The sequence below is a fragment of the Platalea leucorodia genome, assembly GCF_965183815.1.
Source record: "Platalea leucorodia genome assembly, chromosome: 2".
NCBI classification, from domain to species: domain Eukaryota; kingdom Metazoa; phylum Chordata; class Aves; order Pelecaniformes; family Threskiornithidae; genus Platalea; species Platalea leucorodia.
This window is the reverse complement of record NC_138824.1, coordinates 1,733,806-1,757,218: the sequence shown is the minus strand read 5'-3', so window position 1 is coordinate 1,757,218 and position 23,413 is coordinate 1,733,806. Positions and strand designations below refer to the sequence as shown.

General features: G+C 43.2%; 1 protein-coding gene across 1 annotated transcript in view; it reads left to right on the top strand.

Annotated features, from left to right (window-relative positions):
• PPME1 (protein phosphatase methylesterase 1) overlaps positions 1 to 23,413 on the top strand; it is a 31,075-nt gene that overhangs the window by 3,349 nt on the left and 4,313 nt on the right. The window contains exons 2-12 of the mRNA XM_082335857.1: positions 9,705 to 9,799; positions 12,323 to 12,414; positions 15,295 to 15,352; positions 15,912 to 15,963; positions 17,781 to 17,935; positions 18,472 to 18,562; positions 19,302 to 19,367; positions 20,161 to 20,293; positions 21,033 to 21,162; positions 21,848 to 21,892; positions 22,874 to 22,938. Of these exons, the coding sequence (XP_082191983.1) occupies positions 9,705 to 9,799; positions 12,323 to 12,414; positions 15,295 to 15,352; positions 15,912 to 15,963; positions 17,781 to 17,935; positions 18,472 to 18,562; positions 19,302 to 19,367; positions 20,161 to 20,293; positions 21,033 to 21,162; positions 21,848 to 21,892; positions 22,874 to 22,938 (982 nt within the window). The remainder of the gene's footprint in view (positions 1 to 9,704; positions 9,800 to 12,322; positions 12,415 to 15,294; positions 15,353 to 15,911; positions 15,964 to 17,780; positions 17,936 to 18,471; positions 18,563 to 19,301; positions 19,368 to 20,160; positions 20,294 to 21,032; positions 21,163 to 21,847; positions 21,893 to 22,873; positions 22,939 to 23,413) is intronic.

Below are 23,413 nucleotides of genomic sequence, written 5' to 3'. Positions count from 1 at the left end.
ATTACATTTGAGCATTTCCAGGGATTTTTTAAATGGATTTTATGATGTATGCCTGTGGGGTGTTTTTGCAGTTCGGTAATATTTATGTTCGTGCAGCGCTCGTTAGGAGCAATCCTATATAGTAATTTATATAGCGCTTCCTATCTTGCCAATCTTCGGAAGGTTTTTGAACGTTCTCTGTTAGGGAAATGATTATGAAGGGAAGTTTGTTTTCTGTTGTTCTATAATGCTATAAACCTTTTTTTTTCCCTTTCAAAAAGCACTGATATGAAATCCGGTGTTGCGGTTAAGGATCAAGAATTCCCCCGTCCTTCCCCTTTGAAGCAGCAGGGAATAGTTCATAATCGCGTTGTAGTTGCATGGAGCAGTCGTATTTTTGGTTTACTGCTCTGTAAACATCGAGTAAATCCCTTTACGGGTGATGTTCCCGTTGTGTGAGGCACTGCACGTCTGACACGGGAACGGCGTCATCCGGAGATACTTGCGACTTAAGCATAAAAAGGAGACAAGAAGAAGTGGAATACGGAGACGGCAAAGTGCAAGTAATGGTGAGGCGAAGCTGTCGTGTTGTAGGTGTTTTTATGGTGGTGTTGCAAAGGAAGGCAGATCTGGCAAGGTGCTGAGGTGGCTTTTTAAACGGGGTGGGTAGCGTGGTGCATCGGAGAGCTCCAGCGTTGCTCTGAAGATGGAGTGTGGGTCACGGATGCTGGTTTTAGTGGTGCAGCAGGCCCTGTGGCTCAGACTTTTAGTCAACGCTTTCAGATGCCAGAAGTGCATGGAACTGAATTTGTCAACCTATTTGTGCGATTGTATCATTTGCTTGTCTCTCGTTGCTGCTGAAGCTCGCAGGAGATAAGGGCGGCTGGATGTCAGCGTTGTCTAGACCTTTGCTTCTGAACCTGATCTGTCTGTAGGCTCAGTACGTGGTTCCTTTAACCTTTTCTTCTTCCCCCAAGATCTCTGATCTCTCCTCATCTTAAGCTGCATTTTCATTTTTGGACAGCAGTGCCCAAAACTGGATGTGGAACTTCAAAAGAAGCTTTCACACACCTGTGAACCGGAAAGATTATTTCATCTGCATTTGTAGACGATAACTTCATTCATACACCTCGGCAGAACTGGGTTTTTTTTGGTGGTGTGACTCTGCCCCCCTGTTCAGGTTGTTTGCTACAGTTCTGCTGTGTGGCTGCTTGCATCTTCTCTGCATTCGTGCAAATTATTTCTACCCAGGCTTAGCTTAGGTTTAGCCAGGTTTAGCCTTAGCAGGATGCAGTTCAATACAAACAAGTGCAAGATTCCGTAGTCAGGCCACCAAAAAAGAATGTGATTAATTATACAGAGAAAAAGGAGCGTGAGTTATGGTGCTGGCAAATGTACAAGGCTATACTGAAATAGTCCTTTAAAATTCAAACTTTTGTGGGGAACAAAAATAATTAGAGAAATGTTTGCTGTGTTAAGCATCTCGTGTTTATAAATTGGCTTTATTTCTGTGCTTTGAATTTCTTGAATTGGAAGCAGACCCATTAAAATGGGTTTAAACTTAACATCCAACAGTGCAGGAAAGCTGATTTTTCCATGGCTAAATGCTTGGCTTTGTATGCGCCAGTCCTCTGACTAGCGTGTTGGGTACTCTCTTTTTTATTCTTTCTTTTTTTATCAACCAGGCAGGCCATGTTAATGTGACTGTATGGGGTGGTTGAAGGCAGCTCATAAGAAGCAGAGGGTGGAGCAAGCGATATTGCTGTAGGAAGACAGAAAAATAATTTACTGCAGCACTGGGATCTCTCAAGCTTCAGTCACCCTTGACTGGAAAGGCAAGTTATGGGGTAGGATGCTTTCTTCAAAACATCGGTTTCAAGCTTAGTCTGAGATTATTTGTTTTGCAAAGAAGCTTTTGCCATTTATATTGAGGACTTAACCAAAATAAAGTCTTAGATCTTTTTGATAATATGCCTTTAAAAGGTTAATCCATGTTTCAGTAGTTTGTAATAAAATGTCACCTATTAGTGCATTGAAATAAGTTAAAATAGACTTATTTCTCTTTCTTTTTCTTTTTTTTTTTTAAATTCTTTTTTGCCATTTTCCAGCACGATTGCTTCCTTATGTCTCTTTACTGGAGAATCTTATTGAGAAGTCAAAGTGGCCGAAGCAAGTAGCTGTCCTGTGCTTGCGGGACTGTCACACGGGGCCGAGCGCTCCGCTCCATCACTGTGAATCTTAGCTCTGCTTGCAGCTGCACATTTCCACGCTTCTAGTTGTATATCAAAGTAATGACACGTGTGAAAATGCCAACAGTAGGGATGTTGAATCCTTGATCGTGTGGAACGCGGATATTAATATTAAGTAAAACCACTGAATAGTTAAAATGGCCGCTGCAACATAGTTTTGACTGGCTTTTGCGGTAGCACAAGAGGTACGCTTAGAATTTCGTCGTATTTCACAGCACATGGCATTGATTTCTGCTACCTTGCTTCCTCTAAATTACAGCCCCCTCCCGTCTGCAGATACACACGTGTGCGTGCGCTGTTCCCGCAACGCCTGCCTTTGCTAGCGTAGCGCTCTCGTGCCTGCATTTAAGGAAGACGGTGCCTCTCTTCGACTGGAGCAGTACCTGAAAATCACACCACTGAGAGGAACTTGAAGTTTGTTTTTCAGTGTCCATTTATTTTAAGGAGCGAATTTGTCTAAGGTTGTGTTTGAAATTGCCAGCATATTGAAAGCGATTCATTTGAATCGCTCGGTTGAAATGGAAATAAAATCAAACTTTATGGTCAGAGTTCTTCAGGGAAATCAAATAACGGAGTTTGCAAAATCGCTAGTGAAGCAAAAGGACTGAGACCCACAGAAGCAGCTCCTGACAGCTGTAACAGCTGGTGCACGTGTTTATTTTGTCTTAGCTTATTTTGTCTTAAGTTTTTCCCTAGTTTGCTTACAGAACTAACTTGTTCAGAGTTGAGGATCCGGGTGGGATTTGGAAACGAAGAACAGCTTGCTGTTCTTTTCCAACGTGTGAATAAAAATTACGTATGATCTCCTAGATCTTTTAGTTATCTGGAAGGCCTTGATTGGGTCTGATCTGTGTAATTCGATCATGACAGTTGCAGCTAACTTCCCCCTTTTTACAATTTTTTCCCCCTGAAACTTTTTAAATAAAGAAACCTTTTATGTATTCAGTATCTCTAAAGCAGAGCTTAAAATACCGTCCTTGTCAATTTTTAGAAATTTTAAATACAACTTGTCAACCGTGGCAGTTCTTACATATAAATTATGTTTGATTTGCTTTGGTCAGGTTCAAATACGGTGCAAGAATTAAGTATCTTGATTGATGTATGTGATGTCCTTTAATTGCGTTAGTAGTTTCAAATATGGACTCTTGGGCTGCAAAAAAAGGCATTTCTAAAAACAGTTCTTCCTGCTTGGTACAATCTTTTTTTTTTCTTTTTAGGAAAATACCTGAAAGAAAACCCCTTTAAAAATTGGTGAGAGATTTGTTGAGCCGCGTGGGCTCCTGTTGCTCCGGGATTGCTTGCAGTATGTGCACATTTTCAGTATGTGATGAAGAGGACAAACTGCACAATAGGATAAAACTAGCTGTAGAGGGTGCCCAGAATTTGTTTTGTGATTCCAGTTTAATATGCCGGCTGGCTGGCTTGGAGTTTAAGGATCATTCTAGAAAAGTTATTATGTTGGATCCATTTCTGTTTTGGTCTGCCGGATACTTTAAAAAGCAGTAATTAGTTCTGTCAGTTTAAATATTTGGTCAGCAAAATACTGCTTCAGCATAGGAAGGTGCAAAATCACAGCTGCTGTTTATTGGGCTTGCTTCTAATTTTGAATGTGTGTTGATGTGTCGCTAAAAAAAGAAGTTCTAGGAAAAATAACAAATCAAAGATACTAATTCTTTTCTTCAGAGGAGTATTTCTCTAAAATCAGCCACTGCCCGGCTTCCTGTGGTCACCAGGTGTTTTGTGGAAAACTACAAGGGTTATTCTGACCTTTTGGGGGTTCGCTATTAAATCAGAGGTCACTTACATTTTCCTAAGCGTTGTTTGGAGGCTGCTGTGCTGCTACTCGTCTTCATCTTCTCCGTTGTACTGTGTTTGGGCGGCCTCGCAGTTAGCCAGGTAGGGAACAGATCTGGGAAAGAACAGAGCAGTTGTGGATGCGCCATCCCTGGAAACATTCAAGGTGAGGTTGGACGGGGCTCTGAGCACCCTGATCTGGTGGAAGATGTCCCTGCCCATGGCAAGGGGGTTGGATCAGATGGCCTTTAAAGGTCCTTTCCAACCCAAACCATTCTGTGAATCTATGAAAACCATTTTTGTTTTCAGCCAGGTGTGTTCCCAGGGAGTGGTTAAATCTGGAGGAATGGGGAAGGAAGGAGATATCTTCTTCGCTAGCCTCGCAGGTTTGCTCCGCGTTACGGTGGCTGTGTGTCAGTGCTCTCAGTAACTGGAGGGTCGCCTTTTCTGTTTGTCTGCCAGTTCCAGGAGAAAGGGGCTGCATCGGGTCAGCCTAAGAGGATTGAGACTTACACCAGGTTCTCCAGGTTATCTGATCTCATGAAGACATCTGCTTGAGAAAACGAGCTAAAAATCCCCTTCAATCTCAGCAACTGAGATGAAGTTAACTTAGCTTACCCCTTTACTCCTCCTCCGCCACCCACCCCACATCGCTCCCGGCGTTGTGTTTAACCAGATCGGGCTCTGTAAAGCTTCTCGCTATATGCCCCGTTTTCCACTCTTAATTATTTCTGTACTACTTTGAATCCTCTTAAGTTATATCCTTAACTTATTGATCCAGCTGCAGGTACAGTATTCCAGACACGGTGGCACCAGTGCCTTGCGCAGTGGTAGTACAGTCTGTGCTCCAAGTTGAGATTGTCCTTAGATGCCTGAGAATCAGCACCACGACCGGGGTCACCGTGTTCTCACTTCGGTGTATGCAGTCAGCCGTCGAACCACTGGCTTTCCAGAGACCGTGTGTCCCAGGACCGCGTGCCCCGTCCTGTTAATGCCGTTTCTTGCCTCGTGCCTGAGTGCGTGACTTAACTTTGTTGGTTTTGAGATCTGTTCTTCATCTATCAGAAAAGGAACAATACCGAGTCCCTCTACACCTACTCTTGCCCATGCAGGATTGATGAACATTTTCTGTGCGGTTTGGCTATCGGTAGCTGATTTTGGTTAGTGCTGTGCTTAATATTCCCGCTGGCAGTCTTGAATGCTTAAAAATCTGCGCTTACTGGTAGAAACTGCGATATTGGCTTTGCTATTTGTGACAGATCCTGAGCCCGATGTCATCAGTGCCAGCTCAAGCTATTGCACGTTGTTGCAGCTTGAGCTTGTAGCATTGGTGTGCAACTGCGAGAAGTTCATTTCTTGCTTGTTGTTACGATTAATTTTGATGCTAAATATCCCAAACTTGTGCTACTGATGATTCATGTGATTTCGTACCTCTCCTACACAGTACGGCTTTAATGTCCTTGTGCTAGTCAACAGGCTACTGCGTTCCCTTGCCTTCTCTAACAGTGGCTGTCCCTGCTGTAACCCTGCTTTCACAAAAGTGGATTAATTTGTCACACAACCAAAACTCTTCATCTGGCATGATACAATTAATCGGCATCTTCCTCCAGGATTTCCCCGTGTCCTACCTCGCGGGTAAGAGAGTCCCCTTACAAACTTTCTGGTCTCACAATAAAGGGGAGGTTACCAGGGAGTTCCTGCTCTTTGCCAGATTTATGGGTTATGTTGGAAGGGGTGTAGCTGGGCAGATGACGATATTTGCTAATCACCTGGAATTACTCAGGACAGTCAAACCTAAAACCAGCCATAACATCCTGTGGAAAAAGTCTGACTGCGTTGAAATGCTGCATTTTAAAACAGCGATGAAATTTGTGTTGCTAACTGCACATCCTACCTGTTCAATAACCGGGGAAGGGAAATCGTCCAAGCTGCGCGCACTTCTCTCCATCTCCAGAAAGAACCAAAATTACGTGGAGAGCGAGCGTGACTGGGGCTAGGATGGCGTCCAGGCAAGGAGACAATCAATAGAGTAGGACTCTCGGCTTGAAAAAATCCATGGCCCAGGCAAGGGAAGTAGGATAGGGGTGTATGCAGTCATTAATATTGTAAAGAACAGGCAAGTGTTATCATAGTGCGGGCTTAAAAGCACACAGAAGTCCTCCTTTTTGCTCAAAGCCTAGTTAAATCGTGGCACCGTTATCAGAGCTGTGGTGGAAGTAGCTCTGGCTGGAAGCGACTTGGATTTTATGTGACGAGCTAATGGAAACTGTCCTCCCTTAATGCGAGACGGTGCTGAGGATGCAGCCTCTGGAGATCCCCACCCTGCTTACAGTGAAAATTTGGCAGTCATACCCTATTCCCTACTTAACCCTTTCCAGAGCACTTGCTGTGCTGGCTTCTCTCGGTGACACGTTGCAGAGCTGGATGGACCTTTGCTGTCTCCCGTCATACCGATTCTGGGGGTCCTAGAAGATAAACCAATTGTGAGTCAGGTAGCTTGAAGCTATTATCAATAAGACGAGTTTGCTGTATTTCATACCAAAGTTTTGCTTATGAAATTCAGCATTAGTTTTTTGAATCTTGACCTGCACTGGGAGTTTTTGTGTTTATGTATATATATGTATATGTACATATATATGTGTATAACATCCTAGCAGGATTTTATATCAGCGTCGCAGCGAATGTTGTCTCCCTTCCTTGGATACTTGGGCACCTATGCAGGTGTGCTTGGTTCTTCCCAATATTATGACAACTTGGCATCTTGATATTATATCACCCTGTTCTTCCTGATCTACAGCATTCTTTGAAAGGCGAAGGTTTGAATGTGGTATTTTTTCTTTAATCAGAGCATGAGATTAAGCTGAGGCAGTAAAAGAGATTAATATTTTCTGGATTTACGTAGGTGTGTGACATCTCATTTTATTTAATTGAAATTTGACAAGAGCAATATTGAAGTCTGGAAACCCACAGAAGTGAATTCGGACCCTTCAGGGGGTGGTTGTTTTATGTTTCATATTCTAGAAATATCAGGGGAAATTGGAGTTTTGTTTCTACAAAATTGCAAAGGTGCTTTGTCTGTTCCTTTCTGTTTCCTTAGGAAGCCAAGAATTCAGGAGAAACTTCCTTCAACAGAGGAGATTTTTCTTCTGTGAAGGTCTTTCACCCCCCACGCCCATGCTTGATTTTAATATTCTGTGGTGATTGCCTCCCCCAGAAGAGCTGAAGTGCAAAAAGCCTGTTAAAATGGTGCACTGTTACTCATCCTGTGTACTGGGCTCGAATCTAGCCTAATTATGTCACTGCCAAAATTAAGCACTACTCTTTTAGCCTTACTGAGTGAATATCAGCCTGAGAAACAGATTTTGCATCAACTGAGTCATCAGGAAAATTCTGATTGCGGAGCCTTTTGTTAGTAATGGGGATACAAGGAGAGGGCACAGCTGCACCTTTTGATGGAAGCAGAAAATAAATTGGTTTGTCAACTGGGCACCTTTGAGAGTCCGGGTTTATACGATGTCCGCAGAACAGGTCTTCTGCGTTCACCCAATAATTTAGGGGAATTGCATTCCCGAAGGTGCTGGATACGACCTGACATTAGTACTACAGGAGCAGCTAATTTAAGGTATAATTTGTTGCAGTGCTTTGCGATGTACGTGTCAACAAACTGCGACAGAAATTAGCCTTATTATAAAGGGGAGATGAGTCTTACTGCTTATAGGGAATAATGACTGTGATTCACCTTTTGGAAACGTGCTACTGGCAAAACCAGGCTTTGCTTTACTGCCTCTCTTCAGGTATTAGTCCCTGGGCGTGCGGAGCACTGGCGGGGAGACGCCAGCTTATACGAAAGGAGGAAACCTCTCCAGGTAGAAGTAGTTACCAGCCACGAAGCGGTCCACAGGTAGCACCGATGTCCAAATCTTTCATCACACCGAGTCTTCTTTTAACACAACAGTTTTGGTCCATCTCCAAAGCACCTTCGCTTCCCCCAGTGTCCACCATTAGGATTTTCTTGCCTGTGCAGCCCTCATTCATCAGTATTTGCAAACGATGCGACAGAAAAAGAAATATTGCTTCTGGGCACTAGCTCCCTAGTTTGTGCTGGGTAGAGCTGGGCCTCCAGAAGTCTCCAGTGATTGGAAAGCGTTTGGCCCGATTTTAGTTTCCTGGGGTATTTTTTTTTTTTTTGATGACAGTAAAGCAGTGTTTCTGCATGGGTAGATTATGACTTCTAAAGGAATTGCAGCAACCTGGGAATAAGTGCAAAGCCTGGAGCAAACCAGAGCCTGAAAGCCCATCCTCCTGTGGCATCTACGTTACGCAGTCTTATTGTTATGATCCTTAATTTAAAATACAGTTTTAAAGATCCTGCCTTTTTTTTTTAATTTTTTTTTTTTATAACAACTTCAGCCTTTTGGACTCACTACCTTTTACTTGCATTGCTGGATTTGATGGCATCCTTCCTAACAAAATGTTTTTATTATTGGATATTTTCAGCATCACAGACCGTTGCCTGCGTAGCTCTAAGGACACGGAGGACGGCAGCTTGAGGAGTGTTTATTGGTCTTTATTGTGATGCTGTTCTCGTGGTCCGTATGCTTACCTGAGGCAGGATAGATATGGAAGTATACACCAAATTAATTTGGTCTTATTCTTTTCCTTCACAGTCCCGATGTTGCCCTATATACAGTATTTAAATACCAGATCTGTTTACAAATATGTTAAAGTTTTAACCGTTGCAGTAAATTCCAGGAAACTTGAGCTGTAATTAAAACTTGCTGCTGTTAACTTAAACCTGGTGGATTTTATTTATTCTGCTCCCAACAGTGTTTCTAAGTTTCTTCTATATACCATGCTGTTCAGTTCTCTTTTATGCCAGCCACTCAGCCATCGGGACAGGTTGACTTTCTGTTTGAATGCTATTTCTTTCAAAAATCAGAGGAGATTTCTAGGAAAGTTGTAATCTCCTGACAAGTAGTGCATGGTAAATTAGTCGTAACCTTGAGGAAATAGCTGACGCTCTGCTTTTCAATACTGTGGTGTCAAGGTGACTTCTGAGAGGGACATATTCTTTTTTTTAATTATGATTCATGGGCTGAGTCATAAATGTGGGATGGCTTCCTGCGTTCCAGGCACTGGAGCGCTCCCAGTCGTGTCAGCATCAGGCTGGCTTTAAGGCTAGAGCAAGACCATTAAATACAAAGGTATTTAATGGCTTTTGACTCTGACATCGGAAGCGCCTGATCTGTGGGTCATTGCAAAGTGGGAGATTGCACCGGGACGCTATCACCATGTGCCCTGTTCTTCTCCCTTGGCTAGGTCTGGGCAATCTAAATTGCCGTTGTTCAGTCCTCCTTGGTGTTGCTCTACGAGGAAAATCTTTGTGTCTCCGCTGGTTTTCCTGTGCACCTCTGTGATCTCCTCAATAGGAGCAACAATTTGGGGGCAGGGAGGAAGGAGGATTTCTTTACTGACCATAAAATTGTTAATATTGTAGTTGTATGGCAATTTCGCTAATGCATCATTTGCTTCCAGACCAGAACTGTTGTGTAACACCAGTGTATTCTCTTCAATGTATGTAATGATGCCTGTATGCCCATTTAAATGAAATATTTTAAAAATACCTCTTACTGATTTTTTTTTTTTTTTTTTTTTTTTTTTTTTTTTTTTTGTATCTTGCAGCCCTGGAAGAAAGCGTGATTTTTCACCAGTGCTTTGGAGCCAGTACTTTGAATCTATGGAGGATGTCGTGGTGGAAAATGAAACTGGCAAGGATATATCCTTTTTTCTAGTTTGAACTTTACTTATTCTCAGTGACTGGGGCATTATCACATTTATCATTGCTTTTATTGGGGTTCTCTTCATCTGTTTCATGTATTTCTTCTCACCTTCCATTTTTTCTTTTGTAGGGATCAGTAACTAGAGCTACCCCTTCTAAGGTGAGCGTTAAGGTGGACTAGCAAGGTCAGTTCCTGGCATTGCTTCTTTAGTAATCATTAATTTAAAAAAGTGTTTCCAACAGTTCAAGAACATATTTTGCAGGGAAATACTCATCGGTTCCCATCCATATCAAAAAGATCAAAGCTGTTTATTGATTTTTATTAGCAACAGGTAGTTAACTGGCAATCAGTGAACTGTATGTTCAGCATCAGTATCAGCAGTACAACAGATAAACCTCAACACTAAACACTTAGGTGTTAATAAATACCTGCAAATTTCTAAATGCCTTTCTGCAGCTGATCCCAGGAAATCCTGTTCCTAAAAACACACGAACAAACATACGTGCGCAGTCATATGCGACCCCAAGAAGTGTGGATTACAAGTGCACCCGGTCTCTTCTGGGACTGCAGCGTCTGCTACATCCGCACGTCTCCTGTGGGAGACGTGGATGCTACCCACGCTGCTCCCACTAATGCAGGTGACGCTGAGAAAGCGCCACCTGAGGTCACATACGTACACACCTGAGGTGTGGGTCCCTACTTGTCGCACCCCAAATCGTCGGTCCGCTGCCTGGTGTGCAGGCAGGGCAGCTTCTCGCTGTGGCCAAGGCGGAGGCGGTGATGCCATCAGAGTCTTCTGGCAGCATCAAACCAGGTTTTGACTGCGGCTGTTTCCTCTCCAGGATCTCTGCCCCCTTTGCAAATATTCATATTTCTTTTATACTTCTTTTCAAGCTGACTCCTCTTTGCCAGTCTTCCAGTTACTGTTTAATCCAGCTGATGGCAGTAATCCCCTTTGACGTGCTCAAACCGCCATTGAGCCATTTGCTAACTGGGAGCGCACCAACAAGTACAGTGTGTGAAGGTACTGGGACAAGACTTCCCATCAGTCCTACCTCTGCCTACAGCTCCGACAAAAGCAGGTTTGAGAGGTACTTCCAGGTCTTTTGACCTAATTACAAAATGAAAACATTTTAATCTGTGTTTAAATAACACAACCTTGTAGTTTAAATAGTTGCATAGTTTTTAAGCATGCATATTCTAGCTCGGCCCTTAGGAAAACCAAACTTTAAAGGTATTTCTCTCCAAATACCAGTTTAGTAATTACTTCTCTAATGCCAGTCGCATGTGATGCTTGGAAATGAGAAAATTCTCTCTCCTTGTTGTTTTGCTCAGCTTGTCATTATTTTGTGTTTATTAATTGCATTTGTCCAATTGATCCTATGAATTCTTCATGATGTGCACCTCGTCTGCCTTTGATGTAAGGGCCGCGCACACCCCTGAGGCTTCAGAAATAACAAAATAAAAAGGATAATGGGCCTATTTGGAAGTGTGGTGTACATAAGCGTCCCAAATTTAAGCAAGTCTTAGTTACTTGGGATTTATTGTGTTACCTACGACCCTTAACAGAAGCTTGAGCTCCCGTATGAAAGGTTATGGACAGATGTGGAAGCAGCTGAATTAACGAATGGTGTTGGTGCCCACTGTTCTGCCCCAGCTACCTGTTACTGCTCCATCACATCTCCTTGTGTGGACAAACCCCAGCTGAGGGAACTATCGAAGCTGACGCAGCCCACTGTAACTGAAGCGGTGTAGGGAGCACCTGTGTGAGCCGTTTGCAACCAGCAGATCCGAAGGGCACTGCAGTATTCAGCAGAAAAACGATGAACAGCCTCATCAGTAACCACAGCTAGCACGGTTAGGTTCGGAAGAAGGCTTTTGTCCAGCTCAAGAACAGAGGGAGAACAGCAGAAGGAGGTGAAGTGACTTCTCTGATCTGTTGGTCGCAGTTCTGGGCACTGAACACAGATCTCACAACTCCCGGTTCTGTGCCTTTCCCTAAGTGACATTGGTTTTAGTGGTAGTTAAACTGATTTTTCAGTGTCTACGGATATACTGCAAGGGGACTTTAGCTACCATAATGAGGCGTCTTTGCTGTCTATGTTCCAGAGAGTAATTGTATTGCCCTAAAAATCTTGTTTATTGGCTTATCTGACGTTTTTCCTTGGAAATTATAGGAAAATACTCCAAAAGTGCCTGCTGATCCTGGGTTGGTTTTTCTCTTAGTTGTCAATTCACTGTTGTGCACAGAGGGAAAAGGGTGCGGGCAGGAGATGCGTGGATTACAGGGAGCAGGAGACCTGGGCAGCAGGAAGACAACTCTTGAAACTTCAATAAAGCAGGTTAAGTTCTGTCACGGTTATGCTTGCACGTGCCTGTTGATCAGAGGCAGAAACGAGGCCTTGCGTACATACCCAAGGGTGGAAACAAAACACTGTTGGGTATTGCGGGCTCCAGAATACGTTCAGCTGAGTAACTTCCTTCAAATAACTCTATGAAATGTCCTTAACTGTTCATACACTTTTCGAATTTACAAAAGCGGATTGGAGGGGCCTGTCTTGCTGCTGTTACACGGTGGAGGCCATTCTGCTCTTTCCTGGGCTGTGTTTACCGTAAGTAAGCTGCTGCTTTATAGAAGTCTATATATGTGCAAATATAGTCGTCTGAATGTGGAAGGCAACTGTCCATTTAGCTATGCTAAGCACAGGAAAATCAATTCTGAAAACTATTTTATAATCTCCAGGTATGCACCTGAGTCAAGTCTTCTAGATATTTCACTAGCAGCCTATTTATTAAATAGGCAGAGCACACGCAAAGGTTTATCATCGAGGTTTTAATTATCAGCAGTAACCAAACCTACATCTGCCAAATAGCTTGCGTGTTTTAATGAAGTGCCAAGACATTTCTCATCAGAGCATATAAATTTTTCTTTTTTTCCGGAAGGCTGCTTTTCCATGACTACCGGTGAAAGTTCAACAGCTTTATCTCATCCTAACAATATTATCTTTGCATGGTTCAGGTCCCGTTTGACTTGTCGAGAAATCTCATTTGTTGCTCAAGCAACTCAAGTCAGACACAAACCGAGGCGGTGTCAATAGGAGTGAGCGTGGGGACTGACCAAACCAAAATTCCTCCCCCCGCCCATTCCCTTTAAAAAATAAAGGGAGTTAAGGAAGAAAACTGTTTTTAAAGGATTTCAGGTAAAGTAAAATCACTTGCAGTGTGTGATTTTTATTGGGACCTTTTTAACGCAGGAACTCTTTGAGCTGTCTAGTGCCCTTACCAGAAGGATGCTATAGGATGACTTTCATGGAAGCGCAACTGGACAGATGAAGTCTCTGCGTCTCCCCTGTGCCTTTGGCTGTGTCATATTTCTTTCCTTGTAGCAGTTTGGTGGGCTGTAGATCACTTCGCCTCTAAGCAGAGATTCAAATGAGTAACAAGAATGAAGGTTTTACAGGAGTCACTACCAACTGCCCTTCAATTCCCAACGTGACTGCTGTTCAGTAATCCTGATGGCGTAATCATAAACCATCTTATATCATGATGAGACACATTAGAAAAATACTTTGCTAACCGGGCGGTAATTTTGGTGTTGAATAGGAGTTTTCCACCTCTAACAGTTCATTTGTAACTTGAGCTGACCCAGAGACTGGTGCGGATACGGGTCTTCTGAAACACTTGAACTTTAAGTCTTAAATCTCTGTCTTACTGAACGCTGTAGTTACTTGCTTGTGGCTCCTTAGTTGCCAAGATGGACGGATGTCTTTTCCTCTGCTAGTTTAGTGTTTTTGTTTTGGTATACAAGCACCTTAAACAGATGTAGTGAAGGTCACTGCTTTTAATTGGAGGCAGAGGTATGAAGTCACATTTTTCCCAGTTAAGGAAAGGGCTTCTTACCCTCTCTAGAGCTCTTTATTTCCAATAGCATCACCAATACCATTTTTACATTTAAAAATCTCCAGAATTTAGCAGAGTGATTGCATTTATAGCACTGTACCTTACAATTACCAGCTTTTTACGTTACTGTTAGCGGTTAACAAAGATCATATAGAAGACTCGCATAGATTTACACCTTGCACTTGAGACTGCATCTGGAGAAAGAAACTGCCACAAGAATTAGCTCATGCCTTTGTGTGGCTGCTGCAGAATTATTTCCTTTGTGTATTTTGAAATGAAAGTTTGTCCCAAGCAATCAAATGTTAAATGTTTGGGATAAATCAGAACTTAAAAAAAAAAAACCAAACAACCCCTCCCCTCCAAAACCAAGAAGAAACTCAAATTGGGGAGCACTGAGAGTAACCATCTGTCAATAAAATAACAGCCTGCAGGAGCGGCGTGCTCCTTTCTTCATTTGCTTATTGGCCTGGTAGCTTCCTGGATGCTGTGTTTGTACATCTCTTGGCCAAAGTACTCCTACGGGGATAAAACTCGGAGCACTGGAAGACTTCCCATTCTCTCCCACCACATTGATGATCCTCTTCCCTTACTCCCTACTGACGGTGGTTTGATTTTTAGCAGCAGACTGCTCGTCTGACTGGTTAAATTATTGCTTAGGTGCATAAGCACCTTGCAGATTGAGGTTTCAGGGTGTCTTTAGGGGCCTTAAAATATTAACTTGTGGATTCAGTGGTTTTGGGGAGAGCAACTGCTGCAGTCATTTAGGAGTTGAATAGCTGAACAGCCAAAATATGAGGACTGGGTAGCTTTCAGATCTCTGCCCATTATGTAGGTGGTTCTATTAAGAATCCCTCAACAAATTCCCTCACTCCTGCAGGGCTTTTATTTAAATAATCAATGATTCCTTAACACAAAAGTCTTCCTTTCAACAAAGAATGCCACTTAATCACTGTGATGTCTGAAATAACCTACGTAAATTGAGCTGTCAGGGACAAATAGAGCCATAATCGTATTGCAGCCCTACCTTACTTTAAAAAAATTCCTCATTTGTTCCCCCCTGGCCCCTTTGGACTAATCAATTTTGGTACATTTCTGCCTTACTGTAAAATCCTGTTCTTTCAGAGCAAATTGAATGTGTGCTGCAAAGCAGCTGCTTCATCTTCATGTCTGCTCTACAGCCAAGACTGATTTTGTAGGGTGTGGGGCTTGGGGAAGGGGGGCGTTACTCTGCTGTCTGCAATCCCACTGCTGCACTTCGGTTTTCAGAGGTGCTACAGAGCTTGAATTCATTATCCTCGGAAACACACGTAATGTCTTATGCACAGTGGAAAAAAATGTCCTCGGAGACGGCGTTAACAATGCTAGAAAGGCTGGAGCTTTGGTTAATTAAGGATGGTTTATATGGAATGCTCTTGCTTGCTTTCTGTGACACCTCGTGCAATCCAGGTTCAGCCGCTTTGTTGTCAGCAGAGGGTTTTTGTTGCACCATCGGAGCCTTTGCTGTTGTTCCAGGGAGTGCTTAATGTTGCTAATCCTTTTGTAGGTGAGGTGTGGCACTTTGCAAATTATATTATCTTTGTCCCTTCTTGCAGGCTGCAATCATTAACAGGATTCAGTGTAGGATTGTGGCTTTAGATCTCCGAGGCCATGGTAAGTAAAATAAATAAATTTAAAATCGCATAAGCACGTTACACACTCTTGTTTTTTAAAGAAGATGCAATGAATCCGTCCCAAGATGGCTAAGAAAGCATCCTTAAGGCATCCTAATTTTTATTCAAAAGCAGGGATGGAAAAGTGGCTTCTAGAGCTCCGCAGCCACCCGTCCTCACGTGCCAGAACCTGGGACTCCCTGCGCCTTTGTGCGCGGAGGTGGTGGACTTACTCCTTCCTACATACTGGCACCGACCCTTGCCTTCACATTTTCATGACCTATAGGTGGTCTTTACCGTTAGAAATAAGGTCTGTTCTTTAGTTTTAAGATACATTGCAAATACGGAACAGTTATGGGGAGCGTTTCCTGCCCGTAAGCTATAGTGAGATAAAGTACCAACCGTTCCTATTAATTCCAGGTTTCTTAATTATTCATGTTAACTGCAGTAGCCTCGCGCTCAATAACTGCGCCGAAAAGCTTTGTACGGTTGCTGCTCTAAGTCCTGAGGGGACTGAAGGCTTCCAGCTTATGTGAACTTAACTTTTTTTGTTCTTTCAGGAGAAACAAAAGTCAGGAATCCTGAAGATCTGTCTGCAGAGACTATGTCAAAGTAAGGAAGCTTATGCTCTCCCTTCAGTATTTCTCTTTTCACAAACCTTTACTTTCTTTCCTTGATCGAACAACTACTTGAGGACGAACAGCCTTCATTCAAGGGAGCTGGAAGATAGTTTCATTTCACGTGATTCTGGTAGTTATCCCTTCTTTTCCTTCCATTTTGGGACAGTTTGAAGTTTACTTGAAATTATGCCTCTCCCAGCTGAGTCAGATTCCAAACGGGAGTCATTCTCTAGATGCCCTCAGTTTTTCAACTCAGTTTAAAGATCAGTGGCTTCATTGCAGTGAGCGCTTTAAACCTGCAACCCGCTATAACGCTTGCTAGAAATTGCCTAATAGAAGGGGAATGCTTTCCTCGGACATAACCGACTGGGGCATTTTAGCTTGAAATCACCAGTTTGGTTCTTCCTCCGCTCCTCGAGCGAGCGTTCAGAGCGTGCCTGCCTTGGACCGGCGGCGTCCCCAAAGTTTGGGTCACAGACTGAGTCTTCCAAGCATGGAGGGAGTTGCTTTTTCAAACTATCACAACCTGCTTTGGGATGCAAATCCCCCTCTTGACAAAGCTGTAAGAAAAAGCAAATACCTACTGCTAAGCACATTACGTTATGTCCGCAGTTAGTACAAAGACTCTTTGCTATGACCACAATTAAATCACGAAGGATTTTGTAACCTTCATGGGAACAAATCCACTTGGTTTGTTGTGGGGAGGCCATGTGTGAAATGTATTCTGACTTCCATTGTATCCCTTATTGCTACTGCTTATGGCTTGTCAGATCCTGATGTGTTATTGTCCTGAGGAGATGCTGTATGAAATTATTAGGTTTTTTTAGATCTGAAGCAGCATTACCGTGGGGGGAAGACAAGTTGCCTTTTGTTTTTAAAACTTTCTCTCCCCTTAGCGATGAGCTTGGAAGTTATTCCTGAATAGTCTTTAAAGGGAGCCTTAAATTATAGCTGGTTTTAATTTTTTTAATCAAATCCTCAAGCAGTTTTCTCTGACACAGCAAACAACCCAGTCAACCTTTTTTTTTGGTTTTTTTTTTTTTGACTTGTTTTCCATTTTCTAGTTGCAATACTGCTCGGGTCTCCGGTTCCTTGAATGGTTTTAGTCAGGAAAGCCGATTTGGGTGTCTTAAACTGCAGTGCTCTTCAGTAGGTTTCAATCAGTAGCTCTGCTGTTGTTTTGGGTTTTGTGAGTCGCGGCAGCCCGCTTTCCCTACTGCAGCGACAGCTTCCATTTCAAGTAGGTGCCTTATGGAAAGGACGGGGAAATTGCCCCTTGCCTTGTAGTATCTGTGCTCAGAGAGAGTCTGAATCTGTTTGCTTGTGCTCAGTGTTGTTTATTTTTGCCTTGGCCTTTATCACTGCCTCAGTGGAGCTCAGTTATTGTCTCTCTTTTAATTGCAAGAGGTTTCTCCTTTCAGAACAGTGGATTTCTTAGTCTACGTTTCCGTGCAAGAGGATTTGACAGCTTTCTCACCTTTTATTTAAAATTCCCACCAGCTAATGTCAATTTAAGATGTTCTCTTCGGGGATTTCTTTTAAATGAGCACTTTCTGTTAATAAAAAAGGAGATGACATGCTTGGTCAGGAAAGTATCGGCTTGAATGATTTCCTGTATTGGTGCCTAGATGAAACACTGATAAGAGAATAAACTTGTCTCAATTACCTGTGGGTTAAACGAGCATACAGAGAGGATTTGGAGCCGGACATCTATCTTGGATCTGCACTTTCTCCTCCCATTCTACAAATCTGCTTCAGAAATGTATCAAGGTAGAGATGCCAACCATGTTTTTTATCTCGATTTGGCAGAGACGTCGGAAACGTGGTTGAAGCTCTGTACGGGGACCTTCCTCCCCCTATCATGCTGATCGGGCACAGCATGGGGGGTGCCATCGCCGTGCACACGGCGGTCGCAAATTTGGTGCCAAGTTTACTGGGCCTGTGCATGATCGATGTTGTGGAAGGTAAGTGCGTGTACCCTTGGGGTAGGCTCCTGTACGCTTGGACGGAGTTCTGTCTTCCACCTTGGATCTTTTTCTTTTATCCCCCAATCCCTGAATACAGAAAGGTTTGCCCAGTTTTTAAACCAAGGCCAATTCCATCCTCCTAACAGATGCTACCTACACAGAAGTCTTTTCTAGTGTGACCCCTCCTTTTGCTTTTCCCAGATGACCTCTGTTTGCTGTTTTCCTGATGTTTTCTTTGCGATACTTTGTCGTCAGCGGGGAGAAGGGTGGCTTTTTGTATAACGCATGGTGCTGATGTGTGGTTACTGCCTTCTCTTACTATCTGAATGTTCTACCTGTTGAAATATTAATTCTCTAATGTGGGAGCAGGTGTGACCGTAGGCTTAGGAGTACTAAGCTGTACTTTCCTTAACAGCATTAAATCCCCAGTGAGCTCCAGCTCTCTCTGAGGGTGTCCCCGCTGGCCAGTTCTGTATAGAGGGACGTGACAATGATTTCATCAGATGCCATAAAGTTAAAATACTTGTTTTTAGGTACAGCCATGGACGCGTTGAACAGCATGCAGAACTTCTTAAGGAGTCGTCCCAAAACATTCAAGTCACTTGAGAATGCCATTGAGTGGAGGTAATGGATGGGCTCGTGCAGCCTCCAGAATCACTTGTCTTTGGAGCTTGACTGAAAGAAACAACGTTGATATAATTTGTCTGTTTTCTCCTGCGCTCACTTCCCCCGCTATTTTCACCAATTCCTTGGCTAATTTGACAGGGGGAGAGAGGTCTCAAAGATAATTAATTTCCTGGGAGAGCTGGCTAGGCATTGGAGAAGGATCCTCTAAGAGCTTCTAATAGAAACCTTCATGGTATGAATTGCAGCTTCCTTGTAAGTGTCCCAACTATTACAGAAGCAGCTTGAGACATCCATCCCATGTGTAAGAAACAGGACTTATTTCCGATTCAGAAAGAATTGTGAAGACATTTGGCAACTGAGTTTGAAAGGGGGAGGCCTCGTGGTTAAGTCTGTAGATTGGACTACAAGAAGCCCAGTTCTGTTGCCAAATACCCAGGTAGTTTCTGACCTCTCCCTGTCCCCTGCCATGAAATGGCTATAACCCTATTTCACTGTTTCCCCACTGGCACTTCTCCCACGTGTCTTTTAAATTCACAGTTACAGTGACAACAGGGGGTTCGAGTAACTCGGAATGTAGCGTGAGCCACTCCAAACGCCTTCTGAGAACAGGAGGTTTGGGGCAATCCTAAGCTGTAAAGGGTTTTTGCTCCTGTTTCTGGGCCCGCTGGTTCCCGAGTCTGTTTAGTAAATATTTCTGCCCTTCTTCTGATTTCTTTTCATTTTTTTTTTTTTCTAGTGTAAAAAGTGGACAAATAAGAAATCTTGAATCTGCCAGAGTTTCTATGGTCGGTCAAGTCAAACAGTAGGTCGTTTTTGGTTTTAGTTGTGTTTGTTTTTTTTTAAGCTCTTAAATCATCTTGTCTATTCTAGAATACTGTTACTACAGAGCATAAATGCACTTGGAAGTGAAAATTTCTTCTAGCAAATACAAATTTCTTATCCCTTGATCACAGTTGATACCGGCAGCAGCACTGAATCATAATCATGGCACTTGGAGAAAACCTGATCAAAATTTCCCTGGGGCAAAATCTGCCAAAAGCCATGTTTTTAAAAGTTAACTACTGCTGGTTTTGTATCCCTTGGTTCGTCTGCCTTGTCGCACACATTGAGAAATAAGTGTTAGTCTGATGCCTCTTCAGAGATTTTGCCCTAAATGGGGTCGGCCTTCTGGGTACGGTGTCTTTCACTTCCTTTTAGAAATTTTTTAATTATCATCTGTTGCGTTTTGGGAGTGATCTGAGGAGGGTTTGGGGGGAATCAGAGTGACCTGCCTGTGCCACTCTAATCTTTACTGTACCTGGAGCCTTTACAAATGTCTCATATTTTGTTAAAAAAACCCTGTTCTTGGTTGTTTGACTACTTCTGCCTCCTTTAAGTAGCTGTTTGCATTTATATTTGCACTGAGATATATGTGCTGCACAGGTACTCAGTCCCGTGACCGGTCATGACTGTATTTTTCGTCCACAGCTACTTTTAAACTTGGGGGGATTTTTCTCAGCCAGTATCTGAGAAATAGCTGGCTACTTTAGGTAAAAAACTGTTTGGTTTTTTTGTTTGTTTTGGCAGGGAATCAGTTTTTGGTTTTATTTTCACAGGTGCGAAGGGGCTGCCAGTCCTGAATGTCCTAAAGCCATAGTGGAGGGCATTATTGAAGAAGAGGAGGAGGAGGAAGAGGATGAGGAAGGGGGAGGCTCTGTCAACAAAAGGAAGAAAGAAGATGACACAGAGGTAGGGGGTTTCTTGTTGTGTTTTCAGCTTGTGTTTGCACGATGCTCCCCTGCAAGAGAAGTAGCCAGTAGTTATCCAAATCATTCTAATATCAAAGGGAGGAACTCCACGGACCAAAAACTTTGTACTGCAACTGTTGTTTTTCTTCTTTGTCTCGTGCCACTGATTCTGTCTTGGATTGTCACCTGAAAGCGTGTGTCTTCTTTCCTCAGATGCTCACAGATTTAGTGCATATGGCCTGAAATGGGGCTTCTGGCCTGAATGAGGAATGCTCTTTTCCAAGTCTTTGTGGTATTTCCGTTCGTTTCCACAGCACGTTAGCATTCAGGAGGTCGTACAGGCAATTGCAACCTAGGAATGTAAATTCCTCGAGGAAAATCGTTGTAGCCAGCTTAGCCCCTTTTATTTCTGTGTCACCTAAGTGAGAGCCAAGCCTGGACATTCAGACAATTTGTGAGCTATTTGTGCCAGTAAAAAAAAAGCAAATTGAGTGCCCTGAATACTACAGCCTCCTCCTGATCTATAGGTGTAGCTCCTTTGACTTTCTTGGTCCCTACTCATGTATGTTGGCTGTGATTTGGAGAGAAATTTAGGAGCAGGGAGGGTCATCCCCTGGAAGCATGTAATCCACCAGAGGGAGACAGTATTTTTTATATATACTTCCAAGTGGCACTCTGAGTTCGTTTTATTTCAGCTGTTTTACTGATCACTAATGCAGAGCTCTCTCTCCTCCCTGCAGACAAAGAAGGAGCACTTATACACGTGGCGAATTGAACTGGCGAAAACAGAAAAGTACTGGGATGGCTGGTTCAGGGGTTTATCTAACCTCTTCCTAAGCTGTCCAACTCCAAAGCTTTTGCTTTTAGCTGGTACGTGTCTCTTCCATCCCATTTAGGTTCAGTGGCTGTTCACTTTGGTGATGTCCCGCTTGTATTTTAGACAATAGGGTCAGCGTTTGGCTAATGTCTTTCTCTGAGACTAGCAGATTTCTCTTCCACCTTGACTTTTCTATGTATCTTGAAATATAAACCAGACTATTTGATCCGTGCAGATCTGGAATTAGTTCAGAGTCTCTAATATCAAAATAGCACGTGCGTTGCTGCTGTTGGATGGGTGTGTTTGTTGTGTGACGTGGAAGAAGAGCAAACAGGACAGATCCAAGCTGCCCTTCAGCCTTCACTACTATGATATTTTCCTACAGATATGGGTGTGACTTGAACTTTTCAACTGAAAGTCAAATTATCGATGTTCTAGAGCCAGCTGTAAGCCCTTTTTGTGCCCTGATAGGAAATTAAGTGTGTAACCAAGATAAACAAGATAAATACCCTTTTAAGTTGTAGGGAAGGATGTGTTCTTCCATTTTTGGCTGGGATTCTTTCCTATCACTTTACTGTTCTGAGGTGCAGCAATGAAACATCCTTGTGGTGGGTGTCAGAGATGTTTCTTTTGCATTTTTCATGCCAAACGTCCCTTTCAAAATGTCGAGTAAAGCCCTGCTTAGACAGTCATACTCCCTCTGGCTTTTCTCCAACATATCTGTTTGTTTGATTGTAGGTGTTGACAGGCTGGATAAAGATCTAACAATTGGACAGATGCAAGGTAAATATTTAATATTGTTACTCTTTCCTTACTGTAATGCTCTTTTTGGATGATAGCTTGTTGCTACGGGTACACGAACGAGAGGTAGCTGGAATGGCCTCTTACCAGGTGCGGTCTATATCGAAACAAATGGGCATTAAAGAATTAGTCCATCCCAAAGTGTTCTCTAACCGTCTGTGGTTATGGAAAAGGTGGAGAAGTTGAGAAGGGAGAGGTTCAGTTAGAAGTTGTGAAGGGCTGTTGCCATGGTTTTTGTTCAGTCTGGAGTTCAGTGTTTCCAGCCATGGGGCTGCCACACTTCTCGTGGATCAGAATGATTGGCTGTGAGGGTTTCTTTCTAATCCGGTTTTTCCCTTTCTAACCACATCCCTGATGTTCCTAACTAGAACACTTGGGACCATCCAAAACTATCTGATCTCCCGGAGTTTCTGGCGGACATCAGACCAAGATTCGGCATCTGCATGAATGTTTTGGTTTGGTTTTTTTTTTCCCTCCCCATCCCAGCTTCATTGATTTTCCAGAGCAACCAGTACTGGAAAGTAGTATTGGGTAGCAGGTTAAACACTATGTTGAGGTAGACCTGATAACAGTTTCAGCTCTGAAAGCTAGTCTCACCTGTGTTGAGAAGCTTTAAGAAGTTTAGCTTCATTTTAACTCCTGGGAACCTCCTCTAGTTACGCCTGGGGAAGATGAATTAAGCAGCCAGTTCTTGCTTTCTGTTGAAACTGTCTGCTGTCTGTGTTGTACAGTTTGCTTTAGACTCTGTGCCTTCCCTGGTCCCTCCTTGCCCGATGCATACAGTGAGGTTTGTTTGTAAAGAATGTGAGGTCCTTTTTGGAAGAGTTCATGAATTCACAGTGCTTTTAAGGGCATAGTGTCTGATGTTTCCTGTTTGCACAAGAACTGCTTGTCTAAAGCCTTGCTGTTAGAAATCAAGACCACTTAAAAAGCGGCTCCAGTGATGACTCTCTTGATCCGCAGGGAAGTTTCAGATGCAGGTCCTCCCACAGTGCGGCCATGCAGTCCATGAAGATGCTCCAGACAAGGTGAGCCCTGCTGTGGGGTTGAAGCTAGATAAGTCACGGTCTTCACAGCTTAAATGCAAAAGAGGTCTACTATGAAGCAGAGATTATATTTCAGGGGCATTTTTTGGCACAACATCTTGACTGGCTATTCGCAAAACAGCTTGGATTTTTAAGCGGTCTGGAAAGCCTGGGCTAAGATGTTACGTGACACAGAGCTTGGCTAGGTGGTGGTATAACTAACTCATACCATGTGGAGCGTGGATTTATCCTCCCCGCCTTTCCTCATGAAGTTCTCCACTCTCCCTTGTGCTAAGCTGCAGCTTTTGGGGTCGGTCTGTGTTTTGCTGAGTTGGATGGCTCACATTTTCCAAATACAAAACAAACGTTACTGAAACAGCTTACAGACTGACAGAGTAGTGCTGCTTCTCGGTACTGCTGAAGTCGGTGTCCAGAGAGAAGCAGGAATGCGGTGCAGCCAGTGGAGCCTGCGGTTGGA